The sequence below is a fragment of the Eublepharis macularius genome, chromosome 6 (genome assembly GCF_028583425.1).
Source record: "Eublepharis macularius isolate TG4126 chromosome 6, MPM_Emac_v1.0, whole genome shotgun sequence".
Classification (NCBI taxonomy): Eukaryota; Metazoa; Chordata; class Lepidosauria; order Squamata; family Eublepharidae; genus Eublepharis; species Eublepharis macularius.
Window position 1 is genome coordinate 65,195,231 of NC_072795.1, and position 16,351 is coordinate 65,211,581.

Here is a 16,351-nt window from a genome sequence, read left to right on the forward strand (position 1 = left end):
CAATTCCAGGCATCGTTAAAATACATAGGTAGACCACTATAAAAGGTATGAGCTCAAATTCTACAGGGTCAGCTGTGGAATGGCACCCAAAGTGGGATGGAAAATGGGGCGGAGCCGTCAGGAAAAAAGATGGAAGAGAAGACAGATGCCAGTCCTCAGCCAAAGACCTGGTGGAACATCACCATCTTACAGGCCCTGTGGAACTGCAATAGATCCCACAGGGCCCAAATCTCCAATGGGAGTGCATTCCACCAGGCCGGAGCCAGAGCCAAAAAGGCCCTGGCCCTGGTCAAGGATAGGTGAACATCCTTTGGGCCAAGGACGACCAGTAATTGTTAATCTGCAGAGCACAAGGCCCTACGGAGGACATGGGAGAGACAGTCCCATAGGTATGTCGGCCCCAGCCCATTGAGGGCTTTGAATACCAGACCCAACACCTTGAACTGGATGTGGAACTCAACCAGAAGCCAGTGTAGCTGGCACAGCACTGGATGAATATGTGGCCTGAATGGGGTTCCCGTAAGGACTTGTGCCACTGCATTCTGGACCAGCTATAACTTCCAGGTCTAGCCCAAGGGCAGCCCAGTGTACAGCAAGTTGCAGTAGTCTAATCTGGAGGTGACTGTTGCATGGATCACCAAAGTCAGGTCCTGGGATGAGAGATAGGGTACCAGTTGCCTGGTCTGCTAAAGATGAAAAAGTCAGACCAGGCAACGGCCATGACCTGAGCCTCTATTGAAAATGTGGCATCCAGATAGAATGGCTCTTTGCCGTTGATTAAGGTCAAAGCTGCACTCCGTCAAGGGTTAGGAGCCAGATCCCCAAACCTGGCATCCCACAATCTAGATGTAGAATCTCTGTCTTCAGGGGATTCATTTTCCGGTGGCTTGGCCTCAGTCATACCACCACAGCATCCAGACTTTTTGCCAAATCATCCAGCACAGAGTCTGACTGGCCATCCATCAACAGATAGAGCTGGGTGTCATCTGCATATTTTAAAAAGATGTTCATATTTCCTTTTGGCTAAGTCATATTTTTCTGCTTATCTAGCAGTCCCTTGTCTCATCTATGGGTAGCCCTATTATGGTGCTTTGCTTATCCACCTAGGCCCCAGCCTGTTAGCTATCATAATGATGGTAAAGAAATCACCACATCTCTTTCTTCACAAGGAAGCTCTGCAACATATATTTGGCATTACAACAGGATTAAGTGAACCTGGAGCTGATTATTACTAATTCCACATGGCTTCTAGTACCTGATCAACCAGTTTGATGTAGTGGATAGGAGTGTTGAGAGCCAGTTTGGTGTAGTGGTTAAGAGCAGCAGGACTCTAATCTGGAGAGCTGAGTATGATTCCCCACTCCTCCACTTGAAGCCAGCTGTGTGACCTTGAGTCAGTCACAGCCCTTTTAGAGCTCTCTCATTCTCACCCACCTCACAGGATAATTGTTGTAGGGATAATAATAACATACTTTGTAAACCACTCTGAGCGGGCGTTAAATTGTCCTGAAGGGTGGTATATAAATTGAATGTTGTTATTATTACTCTACTGCCATCATTTCTGCACGCTTTGTAAAGATAAGAGTGTGGATTGGAATCTGGCACAAACTGATTTTCTCAGGAGACACACTATTTACAATTTAATTGATGGCTCCATCAAGCAAGATTGGCCCACTTTTTAATTGGCAGAGGCAGGCTGAGAAAATTGTACATTGGGTTCTTGGGAGTGGGATGGGGCTATAATGTCAACTTGGGGAGTTGAATCATTTAGACAGAAAAACATAACTTGTACCAGAGTTCTGGAATTTGGTGGGCAGAATTGCAGTATATCTATCCTAAGTCTGTATCAGCCACACAGGAACTTCATAAGTACTTATTGAATGTATTTTTATGTGTATGTTAAGAGTTTGTGTTTTTATATTATTTGCAGCCCATATTGATTCCTTCTAACCTCATCCTTACCAGTCCTATACCTTCTTTAACGAACTCCTTATTTGTCTTACTAGAAATTGGATTTGGATTTTGTGCTGACTTTCAAGGGGTATTAAACTAGTCTGGGCTCTGTGATGCTAATGATTTATTTTTTATCAGATCCCCAAGAGATCTGGTACTCAACATGTATTCTTTATTACAGAATGAAATTTGAGGCAGAGAGAAGCTGTTTATACAGAGTAGGGTTACCATTCTGACATTTGAACGGTAGCAAATTAATCTTTCGCCATTTTTTTCTTAAGGGGTTTTGGAGAATCACAGAGTAAAGGGACACAAGTTGCTTCTCATTGCCTGATGGCATCTTGGGGCAAAGGAATCTGTTCTTCTGTGCCTAAAACCCCTCCACATAATACCTTTTATTAAGGTCAACTAATCAAAATGACACACACAAACATTTGCAAGGTTGTGAGTTCTCTGGAATTCTTGAGCAGGCTATATGATTTTGTTTTAAAGGACAGAAGTTTTTTTTAAGCCTTTTTTTCCACCTCTCCCTTTTAAAAAGACATCCAGCCTAATGAATAGTCCTGGAGAATTCAAATGCATCCTGCATGTTAGGTCACTTCCTAACATGCCTCTCTATGTTACCTCCATGCTGACCTGTATCCCCAGGAATTCCAGTGGCATGTCTGCCACCATTTCCCAGTCCCCGCAAGTCTTCTGAACCTGCCTTGAGTTCTCTACAATCCTCGCCATCATGTTTGTGACAGCCTTTCTGCTTCTCCATTGGAGCCCTACCTCTTGTCCCACCAGTCCCTCCTCGACTAGCTCGACTAATGTCCTTGAGTCACTTTCACCACCAGCCCCTCCAACCCTCTTGATTGATTTCTCCTGTGCTCGCATTTCGGGCAGGGCAGCGCGGGAGAATGGCTTGGCTGGCCTCTGGCTCGCCCAGGGCACTTGGCCCAGTCAGCGCCAGCCTCCCCCACCGTCTTCCCGGCTCAGGAATGAAGAAGGGAGGACGGAGATGCGCCTCCTGTCGCCTTCAAAGCCAAACCGAGTGTCTCGTTTATGGTGGGAACGTTGGACGCTGACTTCTGTGTCTGAAACGAGAGAGAGGAAAAGCGCACACATTAATAAGCCTCCCACTCACCATCAAAATGAATGGGGGTGGAGGAGGCGGCTGGGGGGAGAAGGACGAGGCTGCCGGCAAGCGGGGGGGGGAGGAGGGGTTAGAAAGAGATCCGCGGCAAGAAAAGCCGAGGGGGAGGGAGGCGGGACTGGGATGCTCCTTCCCGAGCCCTGCTTTGGGGGCGAGAGTTTTCGCCGTCGGTGCGCGCGCAGGCGCGCCACCGAGCCTCAAGCGCGGGCATCTGAAGAACCCGCCGCCTCAGCCCTCCACGATATAACCTGGCGGAGGAGTGAGGGGGCCGTTCTGGGCAAGGATAAGTGAAGTAACCCGCGGGCTGCTCCTTCGAGGCCTGGAGACGCTTGGCGGGTTTCGCCTTCGCTTTGAACGTGGTGCTAAGAGTGCAGAATGTTGCTTGCTCCAGGGCTTCTGGCTGGTGGAAAGGGAGGGGGCAGGAGCAGGAAGCCCTCGGCAAGGCCAGTGAGGCACCTACCGAAACCGTTGCGGGGACACAATCGGTCTGGAAGCGTGCTCCCTTCCTGGGCCTACCTCGGCCGTGGGGAAAACAGGCTTACTCTCCCACACATGCCCGAGCACTTTTGGGAAGCCCGATAAGAGCTCCCTGTTGGTTAGGCTGGTCTTTGGGGCTCGAGGTTCTTGGCAAAGGGTGGGATCATTAAAGGAACCCGACTATGTTTTGCCGATCTTTGCTTTACAAACCCCCCCCCCCCCAATATCTTCAAGGTGAGGCCTGAATGCTTTTGATTTCGAGGTGGCGTTTGAATAAACTATCCACATTCGCGGAGAGCTTGGCAAATGTCTCCGATCCAGGAATTTGAGTAAGTCACTGGTAACTTGATCGTATAACATTTCAGAGGTGCAGCTGGTACTGGCAAAACTAAGAGGAGAGCTGAGGTGGGATTGACACCTGAAAGACTATCAGATTTATTAAGGCACAATCTTTTGTGGACAAGAGTCCATTTTAGAGGACTTCTATCGATAAAAAATTTGTGTCACAATTATTTTACTAACTTTTAAGGTGCATCTTTTTGCTTTGCTTCTGTAACTTGTAATTGGCTGGTTATGGGTCACATATGCCAAGAAAGTGGGTCTAAACATATGTTACTTTGTATTCCAGTCCCACTGTTTTCCCAAGTGAATGATTGTATACTAAAATCTTCAAGGGGGTGAATCGGAATTTGAGTGCTCATCACAGGAAATAAATATTGTAATCCCAATTGAATCTGGTAAATGGCACTCACTTCAGCTTCACCTGTGTATGCCCTGGAAACAGGCAGCTGTCAATCTGATGACAGCTGCTTCCTCTGCGACTCTCAATCCATCCAATGAAATTAACAATGACATTTCTCAAGCTGTCCCCAGTTTCTCCCTCTCCTGCAGGTGTTTAATTTTTTCTGTCTGTGCCTCCTTCATAGAAGCCTTACTAAAAACGATGCTGATTTTGACATATATTTGTTTCTTGAGAGAACACGAGCCCCACCCTTCCCAAACCCTTTTTCTGCTATAGCAGGCTCAAAACAACTCAACACACACATACACAACCCCATGTTATCTTGTTGCTTTGAGTTTGTAATATGGTGTCACTGAAGGTACTGAGAAAAGGTCCCACTTTACTAGGCCAAGGAATAAATGGAGAACCGAGAAGCAAAATCCTGGCCCTACTTTGGCTCAAATACTGAGCCTTCTCTCTGCAGTCTCCTTGAGTGAGCACAGACCAGGCATTTTGGTGCCAGAGGCAGAAGATCGAAATGGTGATAAAAATGTAACAAAAAATAGTCATTCAAAGTTTGCCCTTTCTTAATGGTAGCTTATAAATGGCTGCTTGATACAGGTCATCCTTACATTGCTTATTAGTAAGGCCAGCCTGCCAGCAAGACCCTTCTCTCCTTGCTGTTCCAAGATTGTACTGCACAAGCACTTTCTGGGGGACACCAGCAGGAAATTTTACTGAAAGGCTGTTTGAAGGATGAATGCAGAAGACAACATGCAATTCCAGATCTGCAACAGGGCTACAGCTCCCTTCATCAACCCAGGCCCAAGGAACTGGGTCACAGAGTAAGACCTACAGATGGAAGAAGCTGGAGCTTACACAGGTGGTGCATATTCCAATGTCCACCTGATCATGTGAACTCACAAACATTGCTTTATAATTAGAGGCATTTGATATGGGTGTTGCTGCGATCTTCCCCCCTCCCAAATTAGCGCAAACTGTTAACATTCTGAATTCTGTGAAGCTCTGTGTGAAGATGTACAAACTCCTATTTCTCTCGCACAGAAAAAAGCAAGGAACAAAGAGTGAATGTATTGATTGGCCTTGCCTGTGTAAACCTGAGCCAGTTCTGGTAGCCCTGAGTACAAGCTTTCTAATGAAGGAAGGAAATGACAGGGTGAGAGAAACAGCAGCAAAACCAGGAAGGAGGCTGCCCAAGGAACACCCACTGCTCCTGGTCACTCTTGAAAGGTGGGTGGGTTCTACTCCCCCCCCCTTTCTGGGGCAGAGCTGAAGCAGCGCAGCTCAGAATAATACTCTGTTTTGTTCTGAGGTCTCACTTTGGCAGGAGTTTAAGCAAAGACCAGAGTATGAGTGTAATTTGTTAATTAAGATTAATGCACTGGGCAGAAGTAAGTGAAGAAATTGCTTTAGGTGCATTTTTGGCACTGCTGAAAGATGATGCCCTTTAAGGGGGGGAGGGAGAGAGCCGAAAGTTTTGTTATCATGATCATTTATTTTATAAAAGAGCTGGATGAAAGTAAAATTACAGAAGGGAATGGCTGAAAAGCAGGATCTTGAAATGGATTCTGTCATGCTCACATTGAGAAGTGGCAAGTCTCATTTGCCACCCTTGGTCAATTACAGAGAGATGGCCAGGGAAACATTCCTGGACCACAACAGTGCCTTTTCTTCTGTAGCAACCTTTGCCAGTAGCCCCCTCCCAACCATATAGATCTTGTAGTCTCTGATGGTCTTCAGCCACTTTTCATCAGCTGAGTGGATGGGCATGGAACCAAGATGGGCAGAAGTGAGGCTCATGTCGGCTGCAGGCATCCTTCACACAGAAGGAGAAGAACCAGCATCAGCTATATGTCCCCTGCAGATGTTTCTTTGGCTGCACCACTCTTCTTGTCATACTTGTCCTGTCTGCCCCTTCTTCCCCAGTTTAAAGTGTCCTTCAAGCTGAACTCAGGAGGACTCCTGAGCCTTTAGCAGCTGCAAGAGACAGAAGAAATTCAACAAGTGAAGCATCCCTATCATCCCTTCTTTGTAATGAGAAAAGGCTTTTCACCTTTTCTGTCATATAGCAGTTAAAGGTCCAGGAAACCCTACTAGTTTGGGTTTTTCCCAAGGCAAGTTCCCCCTCCTCCCCACTGACTCTCTGGAGACAGCAGGATCTAAGCATCCTGTCCGACGTTGGTGCCTCAAATCCCACCTGCTCATCAAAAGTTTTCTACTCCTGAAGTTGGCGCCGGGGCATTTGGGGTTGTTCTGTGCTGCTGCTGTAGAGTGCCCATGAAACTCAAAGGGAAAGCCCTCTTGTATGCCGGCGTGCGAGGTATCCCGTGAGTCGCGTTGTGGACGCAACTGAAGCTCCATCGCACTGTTTGGCCGGGAGTGTGGAACTCCGCGCTCTTTGCCTGCGTTCTCGGAGCTTTCTGTACTCCTCTTGCCAGGATACCGGGTGTGTGTGTGGATTTGTCTCCCCGCGCGTCTCAGCGCTGCAAGTGTGGGAGGGCACCCAAGAAGCGTCCAGAGCTTTCTTCCAAGCCACTTCTGCGTGTCTCTTTGTGTACAGACGCACGTGTCTCCTGGCCAATGGAGACGCGTGTCTAAGTGCTACCTCTTTTTCTTCGCTGGGACCTCAATTTCCCGTCGTTCATGCACAACAGGGAGCTTCATCACCTCCTGGGGGGGAGGAACATTCCCTGCAAACCATTCTCGTGAGGTGGGAGCACAGACTCGGAAACGGTGTCACCCCCAGGGAAGACATCTCCCTCTCCCACCCTCGATCGGAGCGTGTGGCAACCCGCCCGTGTGAACGGGAGAAGAAAGCGGCTGTGCGCAGAAGCTGGCGGGGGAGGCGGAGAAGCAGGAGGGGGAGGCAAGGCGCCGGCTCTCGCTTCTCCTGTTGCCGGGGAGCTGGACGCCGGCTGCCCCTGCCCTCCCCTGCGCCCCCGCCAGGAGGATCCGCAAAGGGCGCCGGGCGGAGGGGGAGCCGGGCCTGGGGCGCCCGGGGCGCGCCAGAGCGAGTGAAGAGAAGCAGCGGCCGGAAGACAGGTGTGCAGCCGGTCCCGCCCCGTCCAGTCCCAGCGTCGGGCTGTGCTCAGGCGCCGCGGGACTCCTCGGCTCCGCAAAATGCGCGGCAAGGGCAGGAAAGAGAGCCTCTCTGACTCCCGGGACCTCGACGGCTCCTACGACCAGCTGACGGGTGAGTCCCTCCCGGGCTGTCAGCGCCCTCTGCCCGGGGGCGCCGGCTTGGCTGGGGGAGGGGAAGGTGTAGCATCCCTCTAGCAGCAAACCGCGCCTGGGAGGGGGTCCCGCCTCGAAAACCTTTCCCCCAGCAAACACACACCGGAGTCCCCTCTGCGCCCTCGCCCCTACCTGGGGAGTCTGGAGGTCCCTGCACAAACTTCCACCTGGAGAAACTGGGGGGTCGGGGGGAAGGCTGGCATTTCATCCACTTTGCCCCTTGGCATGTGGGAGTCTGTTGCTTTCCTAAGGAGCACGTTAAACGTGTTGGCTGGATGCGTGTGTGTGTGTGTTGGATAACAGGATCTTCAGGATTTATCTTAAGAGCTATGTAAAACGTTCCAGGTAGTGAGGCTGTTTGATGGCAGGATTGAGTGTGATACCCCCGTTAAAAGGAATTCCTTATGACTGGAACCCCCGGGATGGGTTCTTGTGAGGACTGAGAGAACAGCGTGACCCGTTTGAGATGGCCCAGTGGGCTCCCAGCACGTGTCATTAGAAGGGTCTTGTTGAAACCCCTCGGTCAGGGACCCACATCAAGCTACGTCTTAGTTGCCTTTACGAAGGGTGGTCCAGTGGGTGAACTTAGGAGACTTTGAGTGCCAGTCTTCATCCAGCAAAGGGTCCTGGTAGTCAAGAATTTCCGTCCGCAGGAGACAGCAAAAATCCCTCGGGGCGCTGTCCATGGTCCTAGTTCATGGAAAGCCCGCTGGATCCTCCGCTCTGCTTGTAGATTAATCTCCCCTTTGCCTGCTGCCCCAAATGACACTCTAAAAATTCAGTGCCTGCAAAATGGGCTCTTCACCCGCAGAGATGTGATGAAAGGAGATATTTTGAGCTGAGTAGGAATACAAAGCCCACACAACTTTCCATCTCTCCAGTGACTTTAACACATCCATATGGATTTCAAATCAAAATCAAGCGGAAAAAGAAAATTGAGTCCCTATCAGACCTTTGATTGCAGAAGCTGATGGGGAGCTGTAAGCATTGCGCTTGAAATCCTTTACTGTACAGAGAGAGAGCCTTCCACCTTGATTTCACAACTCCCTGTTTAGCAGGCCAATCCCTTTGTATCTTCTGTACATGAAGGAACGTTGAGACAACAAGAATCAGAACTCTACTTTCAAATTGAAAGCCCATTTCATTATTACTCACTGTTGTTTCTGGACATCAGAATTCATTCTCTGTCTATTTCCACCGACAACACTGCCAGATTCTTTTTGGGGGCTGAACTTCAACTTTAAGCTTCTGCAAGAAAGTATTAAAGGGCTATGATCAGGGCCTAAGAATTTTTTGCTCAGTTGTCACTTGTTGTTTTTTCCTCCATGAACTGACCTTGTTTCTCCTTCCACCCTAGTCACTTACACTGGGCCATCCTTTTCAGGTGTTTACTTTCTATTTTCATCCCCATGGTAGGTCAAATGTCTTCCTCCTCCCAGCCACTAGCACCATCTCACCTGAGTCACTCTTCCCCATCTCTGTAGTAGCTTCCCAGACACAGCTGCTGTGTATGTTCTGGGGGGTAAAGATGCAGTAAGACAGAAGACTAAATGAGGGATGAGGGATGGAATACTCGCTATAGTCTGACTTACCCTCAGTTTTACAGAATAGAATATACAATCTGCACTTTAGCACTATGTGCAGACCTGCCAACAAAGAAAGCCCTCTTGCTTAGGTAGTGCCGGTACCATCTCGTTTGTCTAGCACGTCCCCACAGAAGGTATTGTGGGAGTCCAGGCTGTAACTTGCCACACCTAGTTTAAACCACTTTTTAAAGGGTTTTCAGGTGCATGGTGAGACATAATTTCCGATGTATGTTGCCCCATTTACACAAGGCCAATTAACTATTGTTGAGCATGATGGCTGTGTGAATTAACCTATAATGCAGGCAAGTTGTGCTCCCAGGAACACTTTATTTTCTCAGTCCAGGCCAGCCTCAGCTATCCTGAACACACAGTGGAAGTGAACTAGAACAGACCATTTGGGAATGCCTGAAAAGTACTGACAGAGTTCTGGACAAATATTCTACCCACATTCATTGCTGTGCTCACAGTACTAGCAAGATGCCAGTTAGAAATGCCATTCTCTTTAATCACAGCAAGGCTAACTCAGAAACAACTCTGCTTTGATTCAAGGCATTCATGGTTTTAGAACCTGTTCAGTCCATGACTTGATCTTATCTCATTTCCAAAGTCATCAAGGACTCAATGCCATTGAGGAAGCCACAAAACAGTTATGAACTGTGAGCCATCATCTGTTAGTCACTTCTAGCTGTTCTCAAAATATATTCATTTTAGGTTGGGAAATTTTGGAGATTTGGGGGTGAAGCCTAGGGAAAGCAGGATTTAGGGAGGGGAGAGACCTCAGTGGGGTATCGTGCCGTAGAATCCACCCCCAAGGTGGCCATTTCCTCCAAGGGGATTGATCGCTGTAGCCTGCCCATGTCCCACCGGGAGGTCGGCAGCCTTATTCATGTACCTCCTGTGCTCAAAAATGCTTGCTGTACCGGGAATGGATATTGATCCTCATGCCAGGAAATGTTTGATTCTTATGAACAAGCAGTTGTTTAAAATGAATTATTTTGAAGTGGTCTTAATTTATGTGTAGCCTCTTGCAGTGAAGATGTAGCCATTTTCACCATTTTAATTTATTTTTTATTTTATATATGTTATTTATATTCTGCCTTTCTCACTGAGACTCAAGGCGGATTACATAGCATGAGATTAGTACAATTAGTGACCAGGACAAGGGCAGACATTTCCATACAGTGTCAAGAACATTTCCATGCAGGGGTTTGGGGAATATTGGTAGATCTAAGTGGTAAATGGATGTATTAACTGTGCAAGTGTATTGCTTTTCTCCACATCTATTCTGGAAGGCAATAATTTTTTTTAAAGAATTCAGTGTGATATGACAGGACCATTGTTGCCTGATGCACACACTTGCTTGAGTCTCACTGTCATCTTTGTCAAAATGGGTTTTTCGTGTTTTGAAGCATAACAAACATCGGCAAAACCTCTTTGATCAGAAGTGATAGCAGGGGCAGAAGAAATTGAGATGTGAGCTATGGGCAATGATGGTGCTATCACATCACTTTCAATTCTCATGAAAACAATTGTCTGTATCCAGTTTATAACTCCTCTGGGAGGGACTGGAACTTGCAGCATATAAATAATTTGTGACTGGCTGTGGCTTTTCTGTTCTCTTCACACTGATCTTTGTCCCTAATGTTTAGGTTTGATTTAGGCAAGGATCTGAGTCATGAACACCCAAGCCCTGCTAGTTCATGATTTTTAAATCTTCTCCAGCCCTATCTATGCCAAAGTTGGACCCCAAGTCCTTGCTGCACAAACACCCATTCTAGTTACCACTTTGCCTCCATTCCACCTTGATTTCCCTGGAGTATCCAGCAAGGAGTCTTATCCTGGCAAATCCTTTGTCATGCTGTTGATGCTGAACAGCTGGTGCACTCAACCCCAGAGACAGCTGCATTTTAGCAGTGGGTGAATGATCACTATAGAAACAGCCTACATTGTCCTTTGGGACCCTGTCAAGGCATAAGTTTACTTTGCTTCATTACAGTGACAGGTGAAAAGCTGTAGTAGCTCATATTGTCTCTTCCAGGCCACCCACTAGGAATGCCAAGCATATTTATGTGTATGGGTGCATGTTAGCATCTGGCCTGCCCCCCACCCCCACATCCCACAGAGAGATTGTGATTAAAAACCCCTTTCAGTGCCAAAGGAAAAGCCAAGTGTGCAGTCTGGCCCTGTCAGTGTGCAGGAGGAAAAACGGAGGTGTGATCGCCCTCATCCATTTGTCTGCCTAGGAGCAGGCAACTGAGGTTGTGGTACAGTAACAGGTTTTGGCATTTCATGAACAACGTGGCTACCAGGGAGCTCCAAACCCCAGCAGGCACTTGTAGGAGTCAGGAAGGCAGGAATTTTTTTCATCTCTCCAAATAGCACACTTTGATGTCTCCCTGCTCTTTACATGGAAAATAGTTTCTTAATCTGGCTCGAGAAGTGGAAGTTCTGTATGCATGCGCATAGCATCTATGTGTAGCAATGTTTGCAGGGTGTATAGTGATATGTGCGTATTTGAAGCAGGGTGTGTGTGTGTTTGGAAGGAGTTCCCTGTAACCCAGCCTTTCCTTCCCCCACATCTCGACTTTCTTTCTCCCAAACATTGGCCTTTGATAAAATCATTATGTTGTCTATTTCAGTAGTGAGTCAGCCAACTTTTCACCCTGATGTCCTTAGGAATAATGGTATCTACCAGCAGGTAACATTCCCACTTATTCTTGTAGTGAATTTTCTTGGGACAGAAATATAGGCCTAAACCAGACCCCAAGTAGACCAGCTCTCCAGTTCTGTCACTTTGCCATGAGATTTCCAATGGTAACAGTTTTGCCCTACAGGGATGCTGCATCTTGTGAATTAAACTTTGCACTGTTAACTTCTTATATATGTGTGGTCACCCCTTCTCTGTCCATCTCTGGGACTATTGTTTTCTTTCTCTTTCTTTCTTTCTTTCTTTCTTTCTTTCTTTCTTTCTTTCTTTCTTTCTTTCTTTCTTTCTTTCTTTCTTTCTTTCTTTCTTTCTTTCTTTCTTTCTTTCTTTCTTTCTTTCTTTCTTTCTTGCTCTCCTGGCTTGGAAATTCCTTTATTTTGAGCAGATTAATTTCATGCCCTTCAGTATCATCTGCCTCTCTGTCCAAATGAGGAGGTAGGGGTTGGGGAGGGTAGGAGTATGTATAGAATAGAGTGCCTGGGGACTGTTGTCATGCTGCAAGACAGATGGGTTGTGTGAGTGCGTGTGTGTAGGGGTCTGTTTCTGCTCTGAGGTGCTAAGCAGATGCTGGTCAAAGGTGGGTTTGCATCCAGATGGAAACAGACAGAGGGAGGCAGGAAAGCAGTGCTGAGTTCATTTGGAGGCTGCAGAATGATGTCTGCAGAGCTGGTGTAAAGATGCTGGTGCCAGTAGCCATGTAGAAATGGGCTGGGATCCTGAGCTGTTTCTCCAGATTGTGTCATGATTTGATGCCATCTCAGTGATTTTATTGTGTGAATTCTGAAAGGCTGTACTTAAGAACTAGAGTTGTCTGGCTACCAGAGCTTGTGATGGGTAGAGAAAAATGGTACAGTTCCATTGTCAAAGAGATTTGGACAAGAAGTTGTGCTGGTGTTTGAAGCTTTGGTTATGCAGATCAGTGCAAACATGTTATGCTTTGATCAGCAGTTCAGGAAGAATTTAAGAAATAGCTGTCCCAATCATGCTAGCTGTTACAAGAGTGCCAGTGCTGTCTATAAGTATACTGATTCCAGTTTAAAGACTGGACAGATTACAAAAGCAAGGAGATGTCTCAGCAGCCACATGGGCAGTTGGACATGATACACAGTAACACCTTGGTACAAGTGGAGTGTTTTCTTGTGCAGAAGGCAGGAACAAAAAAGTACTACAGCTTAGAGTAGGGAAGTGGCTGGAACATCAGACTGGAACTAGTAGGTACTATGATAAGGAAATGCAGGATACCTTGTTTAACACAAAAGAGGCATGGGCCCCCAGATAAGTCACTTTCTTTCTTGGGAATGAAGCAATAAACTTCTCAGGCTGAGAAGAGGGAGTTTCCCTTTATAGACACAAATGGGCAGGATGGAGAAAACCATTTATTCACATGCCAGGAAAAAGCAAGACTGATAGTTTGGATATCCAGAGTTAAGGCAATAAAAGTTGAGGTCATGCTCCTTGTTATGATGGGACAGAGGTACAGGGCAGCACACATGAGACCTCAAACCCCAGTTCAGGATAGGTCAGAGAGAAAATCTCCCACATGTGGGGTAAAGAGTTAAAAAGTTTAACACATTCTGAAAGATGCACTAGTCTCTGTTTTAAAGTCCCACTGGTTTTGAAGTCCCCTCTTAGCTTGTGTTCATTTCTCAAAAGGGAATGCCAAGATAAATCCAGTGACTTGGACAACTTAGTTAGGCATTGGTTTTATTTCTATTTATTTAGCTTCTGTTAATGTTCTAATTCTAACTTCCTGTGCTCCTAGAAGTTAAAAATGTTTGTTAGTAAATAAAGATCTTTTTTTTTCCTTTTTAAAGAGATCTCAAACTGTGGCCAAAGATTCTTACCTAACGTGCCTGGCCATTCATCCATGCATTCACTGAAACTTCTGACCAGGCTTACAGTTAGTTAGCAGGTGCGGGGAAGAGGGGTACATGTGGCCAGTAACACATACATACACAGGTCACCTCTATCGGTGCCTCAAACTGTTGATAGTGAGAAAAGCACAGAGTTTGAGTGGTGGCAAAATGCCTTGTATGATAGGAGGGAAGGGGGCAAATGCCAGCTGCTTAGACACTTGCAGGCAAGGAAAATGGTGTGGTGGTGGATCTTTACCAATTAGTCAGGAATTAGATGGTTTAGCAGAGCTCAGTATGGCAATCTAGTTGACCAGAACTCTTCCTAGGGGCTTCCTGCATTTGCATGAGAAGTGTCCCTAGAGGCCGTTTCAGGCTTGAGTCACCACCACCACCCCCCAGTGCTCCAGGTCCGTATTAATTGTATCAATCCCCCAAACCAGGTATAAGCACAACTGTGCCTGCCCTGAACTCTGTACCCTTTCAAAGTACCAAAGAAAAATCTGAAATGGATCATCTCTCCAAAGTTGATAGAGTAACTAAAGAATAATTTTATTAAAAAGGATGAAATGTGGGATACCTGAAATGGCAAAGCAAAACAAAATATGAACCAGGACTCATTTTGAGGGGGAATGTGTGGGAACGCAGTTCCGGAAGTTCCCCAAAGAGGTCACATGTCAGGTGGCCCCACCCACATGACTCGGCCATTTTGGGCCCGTTTCAGCCTGGATTGGGGCCGAAACAGCCCAGATTGGGCCTCTGATGGGTGGTGGATCACTCTCCCACTCAGCAGCTGCCTGATCCTGACCATTTTGGGCCCCTTTTCAGCCATTTTCAGCCCCTTTTTGCCATTTTCGGCCCAATTTCGGCACTGAATGGCCAGGATTGGGTCCAAAACAGCCAGGATAAGTGATGTCAGGGGGTGTGGCATATGCAAATCATTTATGCTAACGACACATTTCTGGTGATGCCAAGGGTGTGGCATATGCTAATGAGTTATGCTAATGAGTCATGCTAATGAGTTCCTCCAGCTCTTTTTCTATGAAATGACCCCTGATATGAACAATTTCTAACCTTCACTAGAATTCTACTCCAACGATAGAATTTGCTTTCTAGTGTAAGCAGCCTTGTGGCCTGCATTCAAGCTGATTTAGTCCCCTTCTATCAGTGCCAAAACCGCATGTTAATGCCCTGCTGGATGTGGGCTAGACACTGACTTCACCCTTGCCTTTCATATGCTGGTTATGTTGGGCAATTGAGCTCAACTAAGTTTAGAAGAGAGACTAGATAAATCCAATGACTGGGATGGCTAACTGGGTAGGGAGATATCAAGGAGATGTATAGGAAGCCCAATACAGTAAAGGAGCTCAACCAGAAGTGTGTGAAACCAATCCACAGAAAGGGAGTTGCTAAAGCTGTGCAGGGATTCTTGCCCCTTCCTATGGGTGGAATGGGACTCTGCATGGATGAGTTGGATAATTAGATTTTGTTACTCATGTCTACCCACTGTGCAGACTGTGAGTCTTGGCAGTCAGTGGCCACGAATCCCCTCGTGAGAGCAGTGGCATCCAAGTGGAGCTGCCTGCTGCTCTGTTGCAGAGACTCAGAATTCATGCAAAAATGGGAAATATATTTAAAATACTTCTCAGCCAGCCAGCACACAAATAAATAGTGGGTGGTGGTAGTTTGGGCTGGTTGTGGCAGATGGAACTCTTGATGTCTGGAGGGCTGTAGTTGCCTCATTTGAGCTCTGGGGTGGCATTTTCCTTTAAAGGATACTAATAACTGTGCTGAATTGAATTATTCCTTAAAAGCTCAAAATCAGTTCAGTAAAATAAAGGTTACCCATCGGAGAAGATTCAGATGGGAGGATGGTTAGGCAGGTAGGTTTGGCTCTTCCAATAGACTGGGATCTTCTGTTCCCCCCTCCCTTCTCCCTTTCTTTTTATCAGCAGTGATTTCATTAAGCAAAGTGCTTTTACTTTAGCTTAAAAAAGATTGCTACACAGAGAAGCGAGTGATTAATCAGACAGATTTGGTGACTTCGTATCTTCTAGGGGATTGAAAGAATAAGCTGCTGATAGACATTCTGGAAGTTGTTGGGCAATCTGGATACAATTCTGGGCTGAACTTTATGGCATCTTGTTCCGGCGATTAACATGGAAATTGGGAGCATCACTATCATCACAAACCAGCAATTAGCTCTATGTAGTAACATCCAAGAAGGATCCAAATGTAAAGTAGCCACCTTGGTTTAGAGAGAAATTAGAGACATTAGTTGGACTTTATAGAGTTTAATTGATTTATTGCCTTTTGGCCAAAAGAGCTGGGTGTAACTTAAAACTAGCACCATTTGAAGCAGGTCTGCGCTTAACACACAATGCAGTCTTGACCAGGACTCATCATAATATCCTGAGGACATTTCCTTTCTCTTTTAATTTTTAAGAATGTGTAATATCTGGCCGGAGGAAGAATTCTGGTGAATTTGAAAGATAACACACTGTTATGTGTCATTTGGTTGGTCCTAATATTTGGTATTATGTAGATTATGCCACTCACCAGAAACCATAAAGTCAAAAAGATTTATGCATAGCCTGGAGGAACATCATCTTCTCCTGGCCTCTGCTAGAGATTAACACCTTGTAGTCTTTATAGCAGTGT

The 16,351-nt window shown here is 46.5% G+C and overlaps 1 protein-coding gene across 2 annotated transcripts in view; it reads left to right on the top strand.

Moving 5' to 3' along the window:
* The first annotated feature begins 7,430 nt into the window (after nt 1-7,430).
* KCNIP2 (potassium voltage-gated channel interacting protein 2) overlaps nt 7,431-16,351 on the top strand; it is a 144,971-nt gene continuing 136,050 nt past the window's right edge. For both annotated transcript variants that reach the window (XM_054984141.1, XM_054984143.1), the window contains exon 1: nt 7,431-7,503. In XM_054984141.1, the coding sequence (XP_054840116.1) occupies nt 7,431-7,503 (73 nt within the window). The remainder of the gene's footprint in view (nt 7,504-16,351) is intronic.